General features: G+C 44.9%; 1 protein-coding gene across 2 annotated transcripts in view; it reads right to left on the bottom strand.

Moving 5' to 3' along the window:
• Nucleotides 1–21864, bottom strand: part of LOC130367867 (CD209 antigen-like protein A) — a 56476-nt gene extending 34612 nt beyond the window's left edge. The window contains exons 1-2 of one of the 2 annotated variants that reach the window (XM_056570780.1): nucleotides 21742–21864; nucleotides 2203–2295 (exon numbers count right to left, since the gene is read on the bottom strand). In XM_056570780.1, coding sequence (XP_056426755.1) covers nucleotides 2203–2295; nucleotides 21742–21766 — 118 coding nt within the window. In that variant the 5' untranslated portion in view covers nucleotides 21767–21864. The remainder of the gene's footprint in view (nucleotides 1–2202; nucleotides 2296–21741) is intronic. The other variant, XM_056570781.1, reaches the window with a different exon arrangement.
• Nucleotides 21865–22177: the final 313 nt, after the last annotated feature.

Raw genomic sequence — 22177 nt, forward strand, 5'->3', positions numbered from 1 at the left:
GGGAATAATAACACAAGGGGATAAAGATGGAGGGGGAATAATAACACAAGGGGATAAAGATGGAGGAGGAATAATAACACAAGGGGATAAAGATGGAGGAGGGAATAATAACACAAGGGGATAAAGATGGAGGAGGAGGAATAATAACACAAGGGGATAAAGATGGAGGAGGAATAATAACACAAGGGGATAAAGATGGAGGAGGAATAATAACACAAGGGGATAAAGATGGAGGAGGGAATAATAACACAAGGGGATAAAGATGGAGGGGGAATAATAACACAAGGGGATAAAGATGGAGGAGGAATAATAACACAAGGGGATAAAGATGGAGGAGGAATAATGACACAAGGGGATAAAGATGGAGGGGGAATAATAACACAAGGGGATAAAGATGGAGGAGGAATAATAACACAAGAGGATAAAGATGGTGGAGGAATAATGACACAAGGGGATAAAGATGGAGGAGGAATAATGACACAAGGGGATAAAGATGGAGGGGAATTATAACACAAGGGGATAAAGATGGAGGGGGGAATAATAACACAAGGGGATAAAGATGGAGGAGGAATAATAACACAAGGGGATAAAGATGGAGGGGAAATATAACACAAGGGGATAAAGATGGAGGAGGGAATAATAACACAAGGGGATAAAGAAGGAGGAGGAATAATAACACAAGGGGATAAGGATGGAGGAGGAATAATAACACAAGGGGATAAAGATGGAGGAGGAATAATAACACAAGAGGATAAAGATGGAGGAGGAATAATGACACAAGGGGATAAAGATGGAGGAGGAATAATGACACAAGGGGATAAAGATGGAGGAGGAATAATAACACAAGAGGATAAAGATGGAGGAGGAATAATGACACAAGGGGATAAAGATGGAGGAGGAATAATGACACAAGGGGATAAAGATGGAGGAGGGAATAATAACACAAGGGGATAAAGATGGAGGAGGAATAATAACACAAGGGGATAAAGATGGAGGGGGAATAATAACACAAGGGGATAAAGATGGAGGAGGAATAATAACACAAGGGGATAAAGATGGAGGGGGGATGCATTAGTATAAAGGTAAGAACACGCCTTTTGTCCGCGGGTACCCCTCGCGCGCAAGTTCCGTGTGAGGGGGTACCCGCGGACATACTTTCAGCCTTTGGGGGTACAGTCGCCAAAAAGGTTGAGAACCACTGTTTTAGGGTACATATTAATTTTTGTTATTTAAATTCCTGTTTTTAGGAGATGAGATAAACAGAAAGCAACTATTCTGGCATTTTTTTTTTATTGTAGAAGGGAAAAATATTTATTAAAATGATGTATATTTTTTCCGTGTGAAACAAGTATGGGGCTATGGCCAGCAACGACCGCTGCATCTCAGGGGTAAAGCATCCATGTCTTGGAAACAATAAATTGCGCATTTATGTACAGATGAGTGATAAGAAGAGCAAGGGCACAATATGGTATTGTATGCTTTCTGATTGGTAACATAGGGTGGCAATATGATTGATAAAATCTATGTTACCCTTACCCTGAGGTTATGTGTAGTCATACTGGAGTGGGATCACAGATCGTACTCCTCTCCCTGCGTGCCCACCATCACTCCCCGGTAGCTCTGGTATCACTCTCCTGTCCTCCCTCTTCCTTCTTTGTGTGGTTGACCCATCAAAATGCGGCTCATCTAATCACTGGCCACCGCGATGTCCTACCTCAGCTGGGGATTAGTGAAATGGCAGTGTGACATATGGGGCCCAGCACCAGTAGGAAGACCAGTGCCAGGGCTCAATACCTCACGCTGCCCCTCAACCTATCTCTGTCCGAGGAGGAACACCATGTGGCCGACTACTAGCTGTGCTGCAGTTTGACGAGTTGACCATAAAAATCAGGAACAGGATGATTAGAGAGGATAAAACGCGATACTTGACACACCTGATGTGCAACAGGAGGTTTTCCAGTTTGTTTTTCTAAATGCCACCATTCTGAGCATGTTTAGAAAACAAAAAGGAGGTGGCTGCTGCTGTATGTGCAATGCTTTCTTCCTGTTATGAGGTCCAATATCCTTATGACAACCCTGAGATGCCAGAGACCGGGGATTAGAAATTCTCTCATAGATTATGAAAGGGATTTTGCAACTGACTTTGTTCTCCAGAGGCACAAGTTTAGGCAAGAATAAAATGATACAATAAATAGGCTTTACTCTTGGATATTGGTGCTTTGTTTTTCCTCCTGGGACTGATCCAGTCTTCTCCGATGTGTGTATTCACATACATGTGGTTCCTGGTATCACTGTCTTGAAATTAAAGATATTATTAGTAAAATAACATTTTTCCTTTAATTTCTTGTCTCAGAAGCCATTGTTGCAGCTTTGTGCATTTAGCTTAAAGGGTTACTCCAGTGAATAATAATATATTAAATATTAAATAAGTATTTAAAATCCGCCTGAGGAGGACTGTAAAGAAAAAACAAAACGGAAAAAAAAAAAAAACCTCTCTTATCTTCCTCACCTCTGCCAAAGTTCTGTTCCTGGTGTCCAGCTTTAGGGTTTAGGTGATGTCACATCATACAGCCTTTTATTCAATCAGCGGCCACGGCAATGTCCCACCTCAGCCGCTTATTGGAGGATCAGCCATGGGACATCACCTCACCAATCCCTGAAGGGCAGGGCACCCGGAACCTGAGTTCTGTGATTCCGGCAACAACACGGGAGTGAAGAAGGTAAAACAGGGTTCTTTTTTTCACTGTTTCCCTCCCCGAGAAGATTTTATATTTATTTATAGTACCGATATAGGAAAATACAACAAATTCCCCGAGATGGTCGTTGAATGAAGACTATCCTCTACATAGAGGAATGGACAGTTTCTACGTATTTCCCTCATCCGTTATGGGATCACGAGGGGACATAAAAAGAATAGTGACAAGTATGCTTTCATAACATAGATAACTTTAGATGCCAATCCTTAATCATTGACCCCAAATGGGGTCCCTAAGTGCCACTCTTGACAATTCTGTAGATCTGAGATGGTTTCCGTCACACCAAAAAGGAGCCTTTCCCTGGAGAGGCATCAGTATCATGTCATGAATACAAATGCCCTCCCACTGTTTACTTGGGACATTTACTCTGTCTTCATTGTTTACACTGATGGTTGTTGCACCAAACTGTATGTTATCAGGTAGTGTAGAGAAAGTGCACACTTTAAAAATACCACTTGATCTTTTTCCTATTCTCTCTTGCTGTGAAGAAATGATATCTGACTTTAAGGCCTTGTTCACATGGCCAAAAATGTGCGGAAAATATGGGCACACATTTACTTCATTCAGCAGATCTAGGACCGATCAAAAATGTGCTATCCCCATAGACAGCAATGCATTTTCAAATGTTTTCAATGTTTCTGTGGATGCCGGAAACATCTGCTGCAGAAATTCCGCTGTGTGAACAGTGCAGCAGAATCCCATTGAAATCAACAGGACTCTACTGCAGCCGAATTTCCAGGCGGAATATTCCTGTGGAATTCTGCTATGAAATTCTGCCATGTGAACACAGCCTAATGGTGACATATGTGTTCCTGCTTGTGTCCTTTGGAAACTGTTGTTTTTAACCCCTTAACGACGCAGGACGTATATTTACGTCCTGCGGCGGCTCCCGCAATATGAAGCGGGATCGCGCCACGATCCCGCATCATATCACGTCGGTCCCGCCACTAATCAACGGCCGGGACCCGCGGCTAATACCACACATCGCCGATCGCGGCGATGTGTGGTATTAACCCTTTAGAAGCGGCGGTCAAAGCTGACCGCCGCTTCTAAAGTGAAAGTGAAAGTGACCTGGCTGCTCAGTCGGGCTGTTCGGGACCGCCGCGGTGAAATCGCGGCGTCCCGAACAGCTGACCGGACACCGGGAGGGCCCTTACCTGCCTCCTCGGTGTCCGATCGGCGAATGACTGCTCCGTGCCTGAGATCCAGGCAGGAGCAGTCAAGCGCCGATAACACTGATCACAGGCGTGTTAATACACGCCTGTGATCTGTGTAAGAGATCAGTGTGTGCAGTGTTATAGGTCCCTATGGGACCTATAACACTACAAAAAAAATGTAAAAAAAAAGTGTTAATAAAGGTCATTTAACCCCTTCGCTAATAAAAGTTTGAATCACCCCCCTTTTCCCATAAAAAAAATAAAACAGTGTAAAATAAATAAAAAATAAACATATGTGGTATCGCCGCATGCGTAAATGTCCGAAATATAAAAATATATCATTAATTAAACCGTACGGTCAATGGCGTAAGCGCAAAAAAATTCCAAAGTCCAAAAAAACGTATTTTGGTCACTTTTTATACCATTAAAAAATGAATAAAAAATGATCAAAAAGTCCGATCAAAACAAAAATCATACCGATAAAAACTTCAGATCACGGCGCAAAAAATGAGTCCTCATACCACCCTGTACGTGGAAAAATAAAAAAGTTATAGGGGTCAGAAGATGACATTTTTAAACGTATAAATTTTCCTGCATGTAGTTATGATTTTTTCCAGAAGTACAACAAAATCAAACCTATATAACTAGGGTATCATTTTAACCGTATGGACCTACAGAATAATGATAAGGTGTCATTTTTACCGAAATATGCACTGCGTAGAAACGGAAGCCCCCAAAAGTTACAAAATGGCGGGTTTTTTTTCGATTTTGTCGCACAATGATTTTTTTTTCCGTTTCGCCGTGCATTTTTGGGTAAAATGTCACTGCAAATAGAATTGGCGACGCAAAAAATAAGCCATAGTATGGATTTTTAGGTGGAAAATTGAAAGGGTTATGATTTTTAAAAGGTAAGGAGGAAAAAACGAAAGTGCAAAAACGCAAAAACCCTGAGTCCTTAAGGGGTTAAGGAAAAATAGTAGGATTGTAGCCAGGATTGAGGCTTGTAGGGATTCTTGTTTTCACAGTAAATACTTATACAAGTCTTATTCTTCTTCCATCTCCACCTACTTGGAACTCCAATTCCTTTTTATTCCTACACAAGTGAAGCTGGTTAGGCTGCCTACTTTACGACTTTGGATAAATTGTCTGAATATTGCTAATAAATTTGATGTAGTAAACTATGCAGACACAGCTTTTCTAAGGTGCAAGTAGTACAACCCACACATTGCACCTTGCAAACTCTGGTTAACCTCTTGGCTGCAGTTAGGGTCTATTCACAAAGCAGAATTTCTGCTTGTGGATTTCTGTCTCAAATTAAAGCTCATAGGCCCACATTTATAATTGCAGTGCAAGTGAAGCATTTTTTTACACCTTTTTTTGTGTGCTGATAATGTGTAGGAGCACCAAATTTATTAAAAGGTAAAAGAGCTTTGATACATTTTGTGCAGGTCCACATTTTCTGAAATTTCTGTCTACACATACACCAAAAAGCTACACCATGTCTGGGCTGGTGTAGTTTTAGAGACTTTTCAGTGGCTTTGTGCCTTTTTTTTGCTCCTTTTTACAAAAAGGCGCAATCATAAATCCCTTCCATATCATGTCTATTTCCAAAATCAGTGGATTGCAACTCAAAATCAGTGGATTGCAACTCAAAATCAGCAGAAATGTGTAAACAAAAAGGGGCAAAAAAAGGCACAAAAACCCCTGCTTGCGCCTTTTTTGCCCCTTTTTTAGACACAAAAAACAGTCTAAAGACAATGATAAATGTGGGTCATAGACTTGCTTGCGGATCTGAGTAGATAGCAACATCTAAAAGCAATAAAATAAAGTTCCCGGTTCATTGTGGATGTTGATTGGGACCCCCGCAATGATATCACGGGGTCTTGATTAGCAGAGGCAATGGCTCTGTGCTACCTGTCTCTGTGCTGTCCGATCAGTCCTCCAGGAATACAGGCAGCCTGAGCAGCCTGTATAAGTAGAAAGCTGAAAACACTGATCAATGCTACACAATTGAAAGATTGCAGGTTGAAATATTGCAGGTAATAGTTCTGAATGGGGACTAAATAATAGTAAAAAAATAAAATAATAATAAACTCAAATAATAAAGAAAAAAGTGAAAAAGCCCCTTCCCTAATAAAAGTTTATATCACCTCCTTTCCCCATTTTTTAAATAAAATAATTTAAATAAAAATAAACATATTTGGTGTCGCTGAATGCAAACTGTCAGAACTATTAACTCAATAATGAAACTGCAAGGGGAATTGCGTAAACCAGAATAGCTGTCATGACCAGGGGGATGGACAGGGAGAGTAACCCCTAAGCTGTCCCTAGAAACACTCTCCCTGCCTACTTTCCAATCCACCCTAAACGGCAGATCGACAACCACGGTGCTGGTCCCTTCCTGTGCTAAAGTAATACTGTACATTGTCAGGGACAGGCAAGAAACATAATGGAAAAACAACCAAACAATCAAATAAACCAGACAGGATATGAATATATAAACAGAGCAGGATATAGCGTACTAACATACAGATCAGAAACAATCAGAATCAAGATAAACAGCAGATATGAACAAATAAACAAGACTAGATATGGAACAAGTATATAGCAGAAACCAGGTGATGCAGGGGATGAACAGATTTACTGAATGTAAAACACTAAGCAGATTAGGAAACATAGAACACTGTTCACACTGGACACATACAAAGAACAAACTAGACTCCCCACTCCAAACATGGAGGGACAATAATACTAACTCCAAATAGACTTCTAGCCAGCAGGCACACTACACAATATGATCAGGATATTGGCCTAGAAGGAAACAGAAATATAATACACGGAACACTAAACTGAGAAACGGATGAGTCTGAACAGACTCCACAAAACCAAACTCCAAAACATGGAGGAATACAGGTCAGAATACCAAACAGGAATATACAAAACCAAACTCCAAACATGGAGGAATATGAGTACAAGCAAGGCACACAGTGTGAACGCAGACTAAGATAACAAGGTTAAGCAAAACGGACATACATAATCCTAAAAAAATATACTAAAAAACCAAGCAGACTAAAATCTATCATAAACAGGCCTAATAACCATGGTTAAAACTCAGATATAAACATAGCAATGGTAATACTGATAACATAGTCATAGTAGATCTAATAACAGCACCCAATAACACCTAAAGAGGCCTTTTATACCTCCCAGGGCTGGAGGGTTAACTAAAATGCTGGTTTCCCCCCAAATTTTACATTTTTACAATGGGTAATAGCAGAAAATCCCTCCCAAAATTTGTAACCCCATCTCTTCTGAGTATGGAAATACTCCGTGTTAGAATGTAAAATGCTCTGTGGGCAAACTACAATGCTCAGAAGAGAAGGAGTCCCATTTGGCTTTTGGAAAGAAAATTTTGCTGAAATGGTTTTTGGGGGCCAGCTCCCATTTAGGAAGCCCCTATGGTGCCAGGACAGCAAAAAAAAAAAAAAAAAAAGAAAAAAAAACACAACACATGGCATACTATCTTTGGAAACTACACCCCTCAATGAACATAACAGGGGGTAAAGTGAGCCTTAAGACCCCACAGGTGTTTGACAACTTTGGATGTGTAAATTAATTTAATTTTTTTTTTATTTTCAAAAATGAAAATTTTTCCCCAAATTTTATTTTTTTTACAAGGGATAATAGGAGAAAATGCCCCCCCAAAATTTGTAGTACGGGTGCACTACAATGCTCAGAAGAGAAGGAGTCACATTTGCAAATTTTGTTGAAATGGGGGGGGGGGGGCATGTCTCATTTAGGAAGCCCCCAAGGTGCCAGAACAGCAAATTAAACAAAAAACATGGCATACTGTTTTGGAAACTATACCCCTCAAGGAACGTAACAAGCAGTGCAGTGAGCCTTAACACCCCACAGGTGTTTGATAAATGTTCATTAAAGTGGGATGTGAAAAGGAAACATTTTATTTTTTACACTAAAATGCTGGGGTTACCCCAAATTTTTCATTTTCACAAGTGGTAACAGGAGAAAATGTCACTGTAAATTTGTAAATACATTTCTTTGGAGTAAGGACATACCTCATATCTGGACTTAAACAGCTCTGCGGGTGCACACCGGTCTTGGAAGAGCAGGCATGCAGTCAGGGGCCTTGAGCTACCTATGGAGCCAGAACAGCGGGACCCCCCCCCCTCAAGGAGCATTACATGGGGTAAATTACTAAAATGGGGTACAGTGGGACGTAAAATTATAAAACAGGTTATGTTCCCAGAATGATGACCCAGAGCATAGCCAAAACAAAAAAATATGCCCACCCCAAACCCTATGCTCTGGATCATCATTCTGGGAATGTGATGAGTGTTGCCGTCCCTAACCTCTTGCCTCAAATGCGCACCCGCTCAGGTGGAGAGAGAGCGCTGCACATTTGAGGCAATATAAAAAGTCCCCGATGATAGTGATTCAGTGACCCATGACCCATTTTTGGAAAAAATTCTTATCAGGTTTTTTTTTTTTTTTTTTATGAAACATTTTTTTGGGCAATTTAGTCGTTTATGGGGTTAAAACTTGGAATGTACTCTGGAATTGGAACATTGGGATCAAATTATGGAAAATTAAAATGAAAAAGGGAAGTTTAATACTGCATGGAAGTGTGATACTCCCTGAAGCAATCCTTAATGCAGAGGCCCGGATGATCGGGGCAAGTGTCACATTGAGTGGTGGTGTCCTTCCGTATCCCCCTCTTGTAACACACTCTGTATTTTTGCTGGGATCGTCCCTTCTTTCCAGTGTGGGGGACCTCACTTGGAAAGTGCTGGCCTGGGCCTATCCTGGCACCTATATTTAAGTTCTTTGGGAAGTCCGGCCTGCTCTTTCCCAGTCACTAAAGATCAGGGCTCTTAGGACTTCTTCTTGGAACTGGAGGAATGTCCCTGTGTTGCCAGCGTACTGGGACAGTACAAAAGAGTTGTACATGGCAACCTGTACCAAGTAGACCGCAACTTTTTTGTACCATACCCGTGTTTTGCGCATGGCCATGTATGGCTTGAGGACTTGATCAGAGAGATAAACTCCCCCCATATACTGATTGGAGTCCAGAATACAATCAGGCTTGAGGACTGTTGTTGTGGTACCTCTCACAGGGACAGGAGAGCTGCCGTTACCATGAATAGTGGTCAGCATAAGGACATCCCTCTTATCCTTATACCTGACCAGCAACAGGTTTTCATGGGTAAGGGCACGGGACTCACCCTTGGGCATAGGTGTCTGAACAAAATTTTGAGGGAGGCCTTTTTTGTTCTTCCGCACGGTCCCACAAGCGGACTTGGATCTGGCGGCAAGGGATGTGAACAGAGGGATGCTGGTATAAAAGTTGTCCACGTACACGTGGTATCCCTTATCCAGCAATGGGTGCACAAGGTCCCAAACGAGTTTCCCACTAACACCCAGAGTGGGGGAACAATCTGGGGGTTCAATACGGGAATCTCGTCCCTCATATACTCTAAACTTGCAAGTGTACCCGGAGGTACTCTCGCAAAGTTTGTAGAGTTTCACGCCATTCCGCGTCCACTTCGAGGGAATATACAGGCAGAAGATGAGTCTCCCCTTAAAACTGATAAGAGACTCATCTACCGAGAGCTCCCTGAGGGGTACGTAGGCCTCCCAAAATTTGGCCCCAAAGTGATCTCTGACCGGTCTCACTGTGTTTATGTGTATGTGCTTGGTGTTAACTTTATATAACGGTGTGTGATTGTTACGTCGAGCTCTCCGGGTCCCTGCTCCTCCCCGGAGCGCTCGCGGCGTTCCTCTCTCTGCAGCGCCCCGGTCAGACCCGCTGACCGGGAGCGCTGCACTGACACTGCTGGCGGGGATGCGATTCGCATAGCGGGACGCGCCCGCTCGCGAATCGCATCCCAAGTCACTCACCTGTCCCGGTCCCCGGCTGTCTCGTCCTGGCGTGCGCGGCTCCGCTCCTTAGGGCGCGCGTGCGCCAGCTCTCTAAGATTTAAAGGGCCAGTGCACCAATGACTGGTGCCTGGCCCAATCAGTCTAATTAGCCTCCACCTGCTCCCTGTCTATTTAACCTCACTTCCCCTTCACTTCCTTGCCGGATCTTGTTGCCTTGTGCCAGTGAAAGCGTTATAGTGTTTGCCTTACCAGTGTTCCTGACCTCTTGCTATCGCCATTAACTACGAACCTTGCCGCCTGCCCCGACCTTCTGCTACGTCTGACCGTGCCTCTGTCTAGTCCTTCTGTCCCACGCCTTCAAGCAGTCAGCGAGGTTGAGCCGTTGCCAGTGGATCCGACCTGGTTGCTACCGCCGCAGCAAGACCATCCCGCTTTGCGGCGGGCTCTGGTGAATACCAGTAGCAACCCTAGAACCGGTCCACCGACACGGTCCACGCCAATCCCTCGCTGACACAGAGGATCCACATCCAGCCTGACGAATCCTAACAGTAGATCCGGCCATGGACCCCGCTGAGGTCCTGCTGCCAGTTGTCGCTGACCTTACCACGGTGGTCGCCCAGCTTTCTCAACAGATTGAGCAACTTGGACAACAGTTCGCCCAACAAGGACAGCAGCTGTCGCAGTTGACCGCCATGCTACAGCAACTTCTGCCACAGCTACAGCAGCAACCATCTCCTCCTCCAGCTCCTACAACTCCTCCGCAGCGAGTGCCTGCTCCTGGCCTCCGCTTGTCCCTGCCGGACAAATTTGATGGGGACTCTAGACTTTGCCGTGGTTTCCTGTCACAATGTTCCCTACATATGGAGATGTTTTCGGACCAATTTCCTACAGAGCGGTCGCAGGTGGCTTTCGTGGTTAGTCTCCTTTCTGGGAAGGCCCTGTCATGGGCCACACCGCTCTGGGACCGCAATGATCCTGTCACCGCCACTGTACAGTCCTTCTTCGCTGAGTTTCGTAGTGTCTTCGAGGAACCAGCCCGAGCTTCTTCTGACGAAACTGCCTTGCTGAACCTGGTCCAGGGAAATTCTTCTGTAGGAGAATACGCCATCCAATTTCGTACCCTCGCCTCTGAATTATCTTGGAACAACGAGGCCCTCTGCGCGACCTTTAAAAAAGGCCTATCCAGTAACATCAAAGATGTGCTGGCCGCACGAGAAATTCCTGCCAACCTGCATGAACTTATCCATTTGGCCACTCGCATTGACATGCGTTTTTCTGAAAGACACCAGGAGCTCCGCCAGGAAAAAGACCTTGATCTCTAGGCACCTCTCTCACAGTATCCTTTGCAATCTACCCCTGTGCCTCCCGCCGAGGAGGCTATGCAAGTGGATCGGTCTCGCCTGACCCATGAAGAGAGGACTCGCCGTAGAGATAAAAATTTATGTCTGTACTGCGCTAGTACCGAACATTTCTTGGTGGATTGCCCTATTCGTCCTCCACGTCTGGGAAACGCACGCACGCACCCAGCTCATGTGGGAGTGGCGTCTCTTGGTCTGAAGTCTGCTTCTCCACGTCTCACTGTGCCCGTACGGATTTCTCCTTCTGCCAACTCTTACTTCTCAGCTGTGGCCTTCTTGGACTCTGGTTCTGCGGGAAATTTCATTTTGGCCTCTTTTGTTAATAAGTTCAACATCCCTGTGACCCGTCTCGTCAAGCCGCTCTACATTTCCTCTGTCAACGGAGTTAAATTGGACTGCACTGTGCGTTACCGCACAGAACCCCTGCTTATGAGCATTGGACGGCATCACGAAAAAATTTAATTTTTTGTTTTGCCCAACTGCACATATGAAGTCCTCCTCGGTCTGCCATGGCTCCAACGCCACTCTCCTACCATTGACTGGACCACCGTGCAGATCAAGAGCTGGGGTGCTTCTTGCCACAAAAAATGCCTCACGTCTGCCCCCAGTCCTGTCTGTCTAACCTCAGTGTCTCCTCCTATACCTGGTCTCCCCAAGGCCTAGCAGGACTATCCCGTGCCTCCTCATAGCCCCCGTCCTGGTAACACTCTGCTCCGTGCCAAGCTTCACCCTCTGCCCCCCCTCCCATTCCCACTCCTTCTGAACTGCCTGCCGTTGATGTGCATACCCAGGACTTCACTGTCCTCCAGAAGGAGATTCTTCCATCGCTTCCAATTTCCTCGTCCCATGTGGAGCGACATCCGGACAAAAAGAGGGGGAGACCTAAGGGGGGGGGTACTGTTACGCCGAGCTCCGGGTCCCTGCTCCTCCCGGAGCGCTCACGGCGTTCCTCTCTCTGCAGCGCCCCGGTCAGACCCGCTGACTGGGAGCGCTGCACTGACACTGCTGGCGAGGATGCAATTCGCATAGCGGGACGCGCCCGCTCGCGAATCGCATCCCAAGTCACTCACCTGTCCCAGTCCCTGGCTGTCTCGCGCGGCTCCGCTCCTTAGGGCGCGCGCGTGCCAGCTCTCTAAGATTTAAAGGGCCAGTGCACCAATGATTGGTGCCTGGCCCAATCAGTCTAATTAGCCTCCACCTGCTCCCTGTCTATTTAACCTCACTTCCCCTTCACTTCCTTGCCGGATCTTGTTGCCTTGTGCCAGTGAAAGCGTTATAGTGTTTGCCTTACCAGTGTTCCTGACCTCTTGCTATCGCCATTGACTACGAACCTTGCCGCCTGCCCCGACCTTATGCTACGTCTGACCGTGCCTCTGTCTAGTCCTTCTGTCCCACGCCTTCTCAGCAGTCAGCGAGGTTGAGCCATTGCCGGTGGATACGACCTGGTTGCTACCGCCGCAGCAAGACCATTCCGCTTTGCGGCGGGCTCTGGTGAATACCAGTAGCAACCCTAGAACCGGTCCACCGACACGGTCCACGCCGATCCCTCGCTGACACAGAGGATCCACATCCAACCTGCCGAATCCTAACAGTGATTAGAAATCACACTCCGTTAAATTAAAAAGAAAAAAAAATGCTGCTGGGGGGGGGGGGGGGGGCGGGGGGGGGGGGGGTGGGGGGGGTTTAATGGGGGGGCTGAACCCCTAATAGGGCCTGGGTCACGCTGAAGAAACTGCGGCAGACCCTTGAGGACCTATTAGGGGGAAAACATTTTTTTTTACTTTTTTCTATTTTTTAACTCCTACTCGTCCCTACATACAAACTCACCCTGCACTAAAATTACTTCTTCAGCCCTGAGGGGCACAGATCTTCACAGAGGGGGGTCCCTGGCTCCCTCTCACAGCTCTGCCCGCTGATTGAACACGTTGGGTGAGCAGAGCTTAGAGAAGGGGAAATGAATCCCTCCTCTGCCAGCTGCTATTGGTCGGACGATCGTCAGACCAATAGCAGCGCTCCTGGGGGGTGACGGGATCGCCACCTCCCCCTAGCTACAGGAGGTGATTGGCGGTGTATACTACACTGCCGATCACCATCTATCTCCGGGTCATCGGTTCACACGTGACCCGTATGACCGGAATCACCGCAGATTGCCGGTGTATGATCGCCGACATGGGGGGGTCTACAAACCCTCTGGGCATTGTCACGGGATGTCTGCTGAATGATTTCGGCAGGCATCCTATTCCGGTCCCTGCCCGGCGCGCGGTGGGGATGGAAATTCCCATGGGCGTACAGGTACGCCCTTGGTCCTTAAGTACCAGGACATCAGGGCATAACCGTACGCTCGTGGTCCTTAAGGGGTTAAACATACTCATTTCCTTGCAAAAAAATTGATTTTTTTTTATTGTAGTAAAATAAAACAGAACCTATATATATATTTGGTATCATTGTAATGTCATCGACCTGAGAATAAATATAATCATTAACTCTATACCAAAAAGTGCACTATGTAGAAATTAATTACATTTTGTGGTGTAAAAAAAAGCGCTTATCTGACTCTGTAGGTGTAAAATGATAGGCTAGGAGGAAAAAATTTTAAGTGAAAAAATCCTTAAGAGGTTAAAAAGACTTTAAGATGAACATGCTGACATTTTTAATTTATATTTTTAACATTATTTTGTTATTCTGAAGATATTTTTACTTCGGAGGCTATCCTAGGATCTTTACCACGAAAGAACACATCTCAGTCTTCTTCATAAAGAGTGCCTGTTTGGTCTCGGAAATTCAGAGTATGATGTGATTCTATTATTGTGGCAAAATTGAATTCACCAATCACTCTGGAAACTGAACCACAATAATAAATATGAGGTAAAACACACTGAGGTTTAAAAAAAAACAAAAAAAAAAAAACACTAAACTAAAATATTAATTCATTTCTTCTCTGTGATGGAGTTCATGCATAAATGATCATTAACTGATCCTGAGTTATATCCTGTATTATACTCCAGAGCAGCACTCACTATTCTTCTGTTGGAGTCACTGTGAACATACATTACATTACTTATCCTGTACTGATCCTGAGTTATATCCTGTATTATACTCCAGAGCAGCACTCACTATTCTGCTGGTTGGGTCACTGTGTACATAAATTACATTATTTATCCTGTACTGATCCTGAGTTATATCCTGTATTATACTCCAGAGCTGCACTCACTATTCTGCTGGTGAGGTCACTGTGTACATGCATTGTATTATTTATCCTGTACTGATCCTGAGTTATATCCTGTATTATACTCCAGAGCTGTACTCACTATTCTGCCGGTGTATTCTGTGTACATATTCTGTGTAATGTATTCTGTGCACATACATTATGGGGTGTCCCGGTACAGGACATGGTCCTGTCCCTTTGTCTAAAATCCCCTCAGAGTCTCTCCATGTCAATAGGGCTCTCCTGTAGGGCTAACCCCCTAGTCGCCTCATATAAATGGTATTTAATATATCTATATATAAATATTTAATATGCTATGTAGGAATACCTCTGTATAGGACCTTAGAGGTCACGTGCCTTTAATTAAATTGTACTATGGTTTAAGGACCTTTAGGTCATGTGATACCCAGAGTTTACTGGGCCAGGATTTATAGGTCTGCTGACCAATGAGCTTTGTCCCACCCCCTTAATATATAAGGGGCTGCTGCCACCAAATTCTCTCTCTCAGTTCCGGATTATCAAGCAAGCACATCTCAGCACAAATCTCAAATCAAGTTAGACCTCAAGCCTAAAGTTCAGCAGCCACAAAACCGTGAGTTACTCCAAGCTCAATCCTACATATTCTGTGTGACTACTAGAAACTCAAATCTTCTAAAAATAGTAGCACAGTGGCTAGCACCAAAGCTCATTGATCCCGGAATCCCAGCAAACCTGTGAGGAACCTGTACTGCGGTTCTCTCTCGCAAAGACTGTTATGTTCCATGCCGTTGCCTAAAATATGCAGTACAGTTACTTCAGGTTTACTTAATAAAATCCGCTGTGGGCATTCCGTTATTTCTTCCTGCCGTTTGTGGGACGGTTGGCGGTAGGATTATTACATTGAGGAAACTCACCCTGGCGTCACGACAATTGAGGGTTAATACCAATATACCCTACACTATCACCGCAACACCCCAGACACCATTACCCTCCAGGGTACCACAACTCTTTTGGCATCTCACGAACAGGATACGGATGTGTGCCTACAGCTATTCAGCCATCATTATTGCAAAAGCCATAGTCCTCCCCCTGATAAGAACTGTGTTATATGAACTGTCCGGAATTTTCGCATGCTGCGATTATAGTTGCGCACAAAAGTATACGGGACTTTACTGTATTGTGGAGATTGTGCTTGACCGGGGCGCAAGAAAGAGTAAGGGGGAGGTGAAGAATTCTGTGAAGTTGCCCCTCGTACCTGAAGGGGTTAAAGTCAGTGCCGAGCCTTCCCGTGTGCGTGAACGGCAGCAGCTCCTCTCCACCAGGTTTTCGCAGTCACGCCTCCAGTGCCGGCCGGACGGTACGGAAAGTTCCCTCCTGTGTTGCGGAGGGGAAGAATTTTGCTCCTGTACCAAACCGGAAGTCCTTCGGGCACAGCAAAAATGCTACGCCAGCTGCGTCCGCATATTTATAAAGCAACTCCGCTGCAGAAGCTCTGCACAAGCTAAAAGAAGGATCAGGGCAGCAGAACTGTTCCAATACTCAGCAGCAGCGGACCGCACAAGTTGCCGCAGCACAGGCCAGCGTACCATAAATTGTCAAGCTGCAGGACGACGCACTCAAGTTTCAGGACAGCGCACTCAAGTTCCAGAACAGTGCACTCAAGTTCCAGAACAGTGCACTCAAGCTTAATTTAAAGGGCCAGCGCACCCAAACAAGTCTTCAAGATGTCAGCACCTACAGCACCACCACCACCACCTGATCAGCAGGATGGTGGTGCTCCTGCAACCCCGCCAGAGGGGTCACCACAGTCTGCAAAAAGAATGTTACCTGCTTCACCTCCAGCTCAGCGCCTCAACTTGGGAGCTCCTGTAGCCGCACCTGTCTTCCCGGGGAATCCAGTGCTCCCTACCTACAAAGGGATGGGGATCCCTTCACATTGTGGGACTTCAAGGAGAAGATACAGAGTCTCTTTGTTTTCTATTCTTTTCCCCCTAATCAGCGGGTGCAGTTACACACGGGACAGCTACAGGGATCTGCATTGGAAGAGGTCCGCACCTGGCCAGCTGCCAAAAAGGCTACAGTAGAGCAGATTTTTGAGGGACTCTACCAAGTGTTCGAGTCTCACTCCCCATCTGAGGTACGCCTACGGTTATACGAAAGACATCAGAAACCAGGTGAGACCCTTCTGGCATATGCTGTGGCATTACAAAATGCCTTAGAAACTGTGCAGAAGTTACATGGCATTACGCCCGTGCAGGGTAACAAGGTGCTCATGGACAGATTCATAGATGGGGCACAAAATAAATGGGACAAGGCCCAACTTAGAATGCTGGCAGTGCAGAACCCTGATATATCTTTTGGCCGGACCACAATGATCCAGCATCAGATCCTAGCAGGTCATAATCCTCCAATAAAGGAAAGGCATCGCCCAGTGACCCCTGGTATATATCAGACAGTGAAGAAAATGCTGACCGAGATGAAGGAGGCTGAAGTCATCCGGGAGAGCCAAAGTCCTTGGGCTGCTCCTTTGGTCCTTGTCAAGAATAAAGATGGGACCATCCGCTTCTTTGTGGATTACCGGAAGCTAAATAATGTCACTCACAAAGATGCCTACCCTCTACATCGAATTGAGGAATCTTTGACTGCCCTGGGATAAGCTGCCTACTTCTCTACCCTAGACTTGACCAGTGGATACTGGAAAGTGACGATGGCGGAAGAAGACCAGGAGAAGACCGCGTTTGTGACCCCGATGGGGCTCTTCGAGTTCGAGAGTATGATCTTTGGGCTATGCAATGCCCCTGCCACCTTTAAATGCCTATTTGAACAATGCCTAGGACATTTCAACTTCCAGAGCGTGTTACTATATCTGGACGATGTCATTGTCTACTCCAAGACTTATCAAGAGCATCTGGACCATTTGAAGGAGGTGTTTCAAGTTCTGATTCAACATGGGCTGAAGATTAAACCTTGTAAGTGTCATTTATTGAAGCCACGGGTCCACTACCTCGGACATGTGGTCAGCGGCAAAAGGCGTTCAGCCTGACCCAGAAAAAGTGAGTGTTGTCAAGGACTGGCCTACCGCACGCACGGTGCTGGACATCAGAAAAGCTTCCTGGGATTTGCTGGCTACTATCGGCGCTTCATCCCTGACTTCGCACAAATTGCTGGACCCCTTACAGCTCTTCTCTGGGGTACTGCGAAGGAGAACTACAACGGAAGACTCCCGATCCAGTGGGCTGAGGAACAAGAAACAGCGTTCAAAGCTTTGAAGTACCTACTCACTGAGCCGCCTATCCTGGCGTATCAGGATTACGGTCAGCCCTTCAGGTTGTACACAGATGCCAGCTTCGAAGGCCTGGGAGCTGTTCTATCCCAGGTACAAGAAGGAAAAGAAAGGGTGATAGCCTACGCCAGCAGACACTTGCGAGGAGCAGAGAAGAATGACGCCAACTACAGTTCCTTCAAGTTGGAACTCCTTGCCTTGGTCTGGGAAGTTACCGAAAAGGTTAAAGAATATCTAGCAGCCACCCTTTTCACCGTGTACATTGACAACAACCCGTTGGCACAACTGAATACCACAAAATTAGGAGCCATTGAACAGCGTTGGGCCTCCAGACTGGCCAACTACGACTTCAACATTAAATACAGAGTCTCAAGTCTAATGTGAACGCTGATGTACTATCCCGTATGGCTCCTAGCGAAGAGCCACCCACCAAGGACGAGTGGGAAGACGTGGAGATGCCCCCATTCTATCAAAGGTTCATGAGTCAAAACATCCTGACTACACAAGAAGACAGTGAACCTCAATCTACCAAGGTTCCTGAGGACCTCTTTACGTGGAAGACTCTACAAGATGAGAGTCGAGTCATGGGGGATCTGTTGGACTACCTACTTCAAAAAAAAGTTACCAACCCGTCTACGACGACGGTCACAGTGTGACTTTGAACTGAAGAGGTTGTGGTGCCAATGAAACCGATTGTTTATTCACAAAGGACTGCTATACAGGAACTCACTGTCTGGTGAACAACTCCATCAGATCCTTATCATTAGAAGAGATGCTGCCATGGTCCTGAATGCCTGTCATGATCAGTCGGGACACTTTGCGATCCACAAAAAAGAAGCCACCATCAGACAGAGGTTCTATTGGGTAGGGATGCGAGGAGACATTGAAAAGTGGTGTGGTGAATGTACTGTCTGCAACATCACCAAGAACCTCCGAAAGGATGCGAGAGGACCCTTTCATCCCATCCAATCCGAAACACCCAACCAGCTGGTTGCCTTGGACCATGTGAAGCTGTCCTCTACCAGGTCTGGATACACCTGCGCCCTCACCATGGTAGACCACCACTCCAAGTGGGTAGTGGTAGTGTCTGTCAAGGACTTCACGGTGAAGACTGAGGCGCAGATGTTCTATTCCAACTGGGTCCAGACCCTGGGATGTCCGGAGGCGGTCCCCACGGACCGGGGAACAGCCTTTGAAGCCCAACTGTTCCAAGATCTGTGCCAGTGCCCTACCCAAACTCAGACATCTATGAAGTCCAGAAGACTGGATTTGAACCGCAGGTGGTTCATTGGAACCAGATTAAATTGTGCCTCAGAGAGGACCTACCAGAACCACCTCCTCCTGCTCCCACAGCTGCAATACCCGGGAGTGAATATGTCCCAGGAGAAGGGATCCATCCGTCAACGGATATTCCGATGTTCGCACCCCATCAACCTACGATGTTCTGTGGCGCGCCCTATCCAGTTCCAGCACAGCTGTCTCTGGTTTAGTCACCTGCTATAAGTTTGTCTCCCGTAACAACTCCAGAAAGATCAGAACCAATTTCACCAATCCCTATGGGTTCTCTCAGTCCAGAGTTAAGTGCATCCCCGGAGTCCAGCCCTCAAGCTGGTCCCTCTGGGACTGAAGTCACAAGAGTTCTGATGGGAGAAGAAGATACTCCTGAAACCCAGGAGGTGGTGTTGTGTCGGTCTCAAAGGTCTACCCAAGGGAACATTCCTCTCAGATACCAAGACTGACTGCACTCATAAAATATAGTGTACACATAGTACATTTCATAACTTTCACTAGTGTCCTTCTCAATAAAATTCAGTACACATAAATCGGAAAAATATCTCACAAAGACAACAAAAATATTTCTTAAGGACTGTAACATGCTATATTTCAGTTCCATACCACTGTTTATGCACTAATGTGTTCTTTTGTCTCCTACGTGTTGAGGATGCTCTTCCTGGCCAGAAGTTGCTCCTGTAGCTCAATAAAAATGCGCATATCCAGAAAGGTAACATTATGTAATTGTTATCTAGTTCAGAGTTCTAGGGGTAAGTGTGTGATACCTATAGACCCTAGCAGCTAAGGCATTGGGCAGAAAGCCTCAGGCAACCCAATCCGCAACAAGTGTATAACTCTAGGAAAAGTGTGTGGTATAATAAATTTAGCGTATACTATTTACTGTCTGTTAAAGAAAGAAAAAATAATAACAAGTGATATTTATAATGGTATGTAGAAGCCTCACTATACATACTTTCAGTTCTGTATCAAAAGTACTTGTCAGTCAAGAAGAAAAAAATATATAGAGAAAAATATAGATCAAATGTTTTGTATCATTTACTTAATGCATAGCTATATGTGTTAAACTCAGAAAAACCCCAGATAACATAATTTTGTTTATATAAAAATGTTGGAGCTTGTATAGCCATTTCACTATGTACAAGGACTCTAACTTGTTGTTTATCTACAGCCTGATCAAGGACATTTGCAATTATGCCCAGGACTGTGTCTGGCCTTATGGCCATTTTGTCCCTATGTCTTTGGGGACCTACGTCAAGGGCGACTTCTTTTAAGTAAGCGGGTTTGTGGTGTCCCGGTACAGGACATGGTCCTGTTCCTTTGTCTAAAGTTCCCTCAGCCAGAGTCCCTCCATGTCAATAGGGCTCTCCTGTAGGGCTAACCCCTAGTCGCCTCATATAAATGGTATTTAATGTAGTTATATATATATATTTAATATGTTATGTAGGAATACCTCTGTATAGGACCCTAGAGGTCACGTGCCTTTAATTAAATTGTACACTGGGTCAGGATTTACAGGTCTGCTGACCAATGAGCTTTATCCCATCCCCTAAATATATAAGGGGCTACTGCCACTAAGTTCTCTCTCTTAGTTCCGAATTATCAAGCAAGCACATCTCAGCACAAATCTCAAATCAAGCTAGGCCTCAAGCCTAAAGTCCAGCAGCCACAAAACCGTGAGTTACTCCAAGCTCAATCCGACATATTCTGTGTGACTACTAAAAACTCAAATCTCCTAAAAATAGTAGCACAGTGGCTAGCACCAAAGCTCATTGATCCCAGAGTCCCAGCAAACCTGTGAGGAACCTATACCGCGGTTCTCTCTTGCAAAGACTGTTATGTTCCATGCCGTTGTCTAAAATATGCAGCACAGTTACTTCCAGTTTACTTCATAAAATATGCTGTGGACATTCCGTTATTTCTTCCTACCATTTGTGGGACGGTTGGCGGTAGGATTATTACATTGAGGAAACCGCACCCTGGCATCACGACAATTGAGGGTTAATACCAATATACCCTACACTATCACCGCAACACCCCAGACACCATTACCCTCCCGGGTACCACAATTACAATTCTTATCCTGTACTGATCCTGAATTATATCCTGTATTATACTCCAGAGCTGTACTCACTATTCTGCCGGTGAGGTCAGTGTCTACATACATTACATTACTTATCCTGTACTGATCCTGAGTTATATCCTGTATTATACTCCAGAGCTGTACTCACTAGTCTGCTGGTGAGGTCACTGTGTACATACATTACATTACTTATCCTGTATTATACTCCAGAGCTGTACTCACGATTCTGCCGTTGAGGTCAGTGTCTACATACATTACATTACTTATCCTGTACTGATCCTGAGTTATATCCTGTGTTATACTCCAGAGCTGCATTCATAATAATAAAGGCTTCACAGTTGAAATCTCTCATCATTATCCACATTCTAGAATCTGTATCCTTTTCACTAGACACTGTATAGTAATCTAAGGAGAAAAGACTTCTGACTGACAACAATATTACCATTTTGGCAGAATTATGAATCCAGCTCTGGGGTATAATACAGTCTATAACTCAGTATAATGTAATACATTTACAAAATGACTCCACATTTTATATCTCAGAAGGATCTGTGTTTACACAATAGTGAGTACAGGTAGGTTAATGTTTTTTTCTAAATACATTAGGCAGAGTCTTATATTTTCCAGTGAACACTCGTACTAAGGTAAAGTCTTATATTTTACAGTGAACACTTGTACTAAGTTAAAAATCCATGCAATGGCGCTGTACTATTAGGAGCTATCATTTACCTCTCATTCTGGTATGATCTTGCATATTCTTCTTTATTTTTGTTATTTAAGTTGTCAGATGTGGAGTTCTGTACTGTATCCTTAATGGTGTTTCTGTATGTCCTGGTCAGTATCAAGTGTCACTAGGAACCTCTAAGCATAACACGCATACACATATATATATATATATATGTATTTTTTTTATTTATAATTTTTTTTTCTGATGTTTTTTTCCATATCAACATGGGAGACTACAAAGAAAAGAGAAGTGAGTGCCCAAGGAACCACAGCTGTTACTTCCCCAAAATTTTGTGTAACATTAGCAATATGTTGAATTCTGAAACTATAAGGACAGGGTCATTTCAAAAAACTTCCATGCATTTCCTAGCCCATGTCAGTTGTTCCAAACAAAAGAATAAAAGCCACAGCACCCACCTCCACCCACTGAGCATGAACT

The sequence above is a fragment of the Hyla sarda genome, chromosome 4, assembly GCF_029499605.1.
Source record: "Hyla sarda isolate aHylSar1 chromosome 4, aHylSar1.hap1, whole genome shotgun sequence".
NCBI classification, from domain to species: domain Eukaryota; kingdom Metazoa; phylum Chordata; class Amphibia; order Anura; family Hylidae; genus Hyla; species Hyla sarda.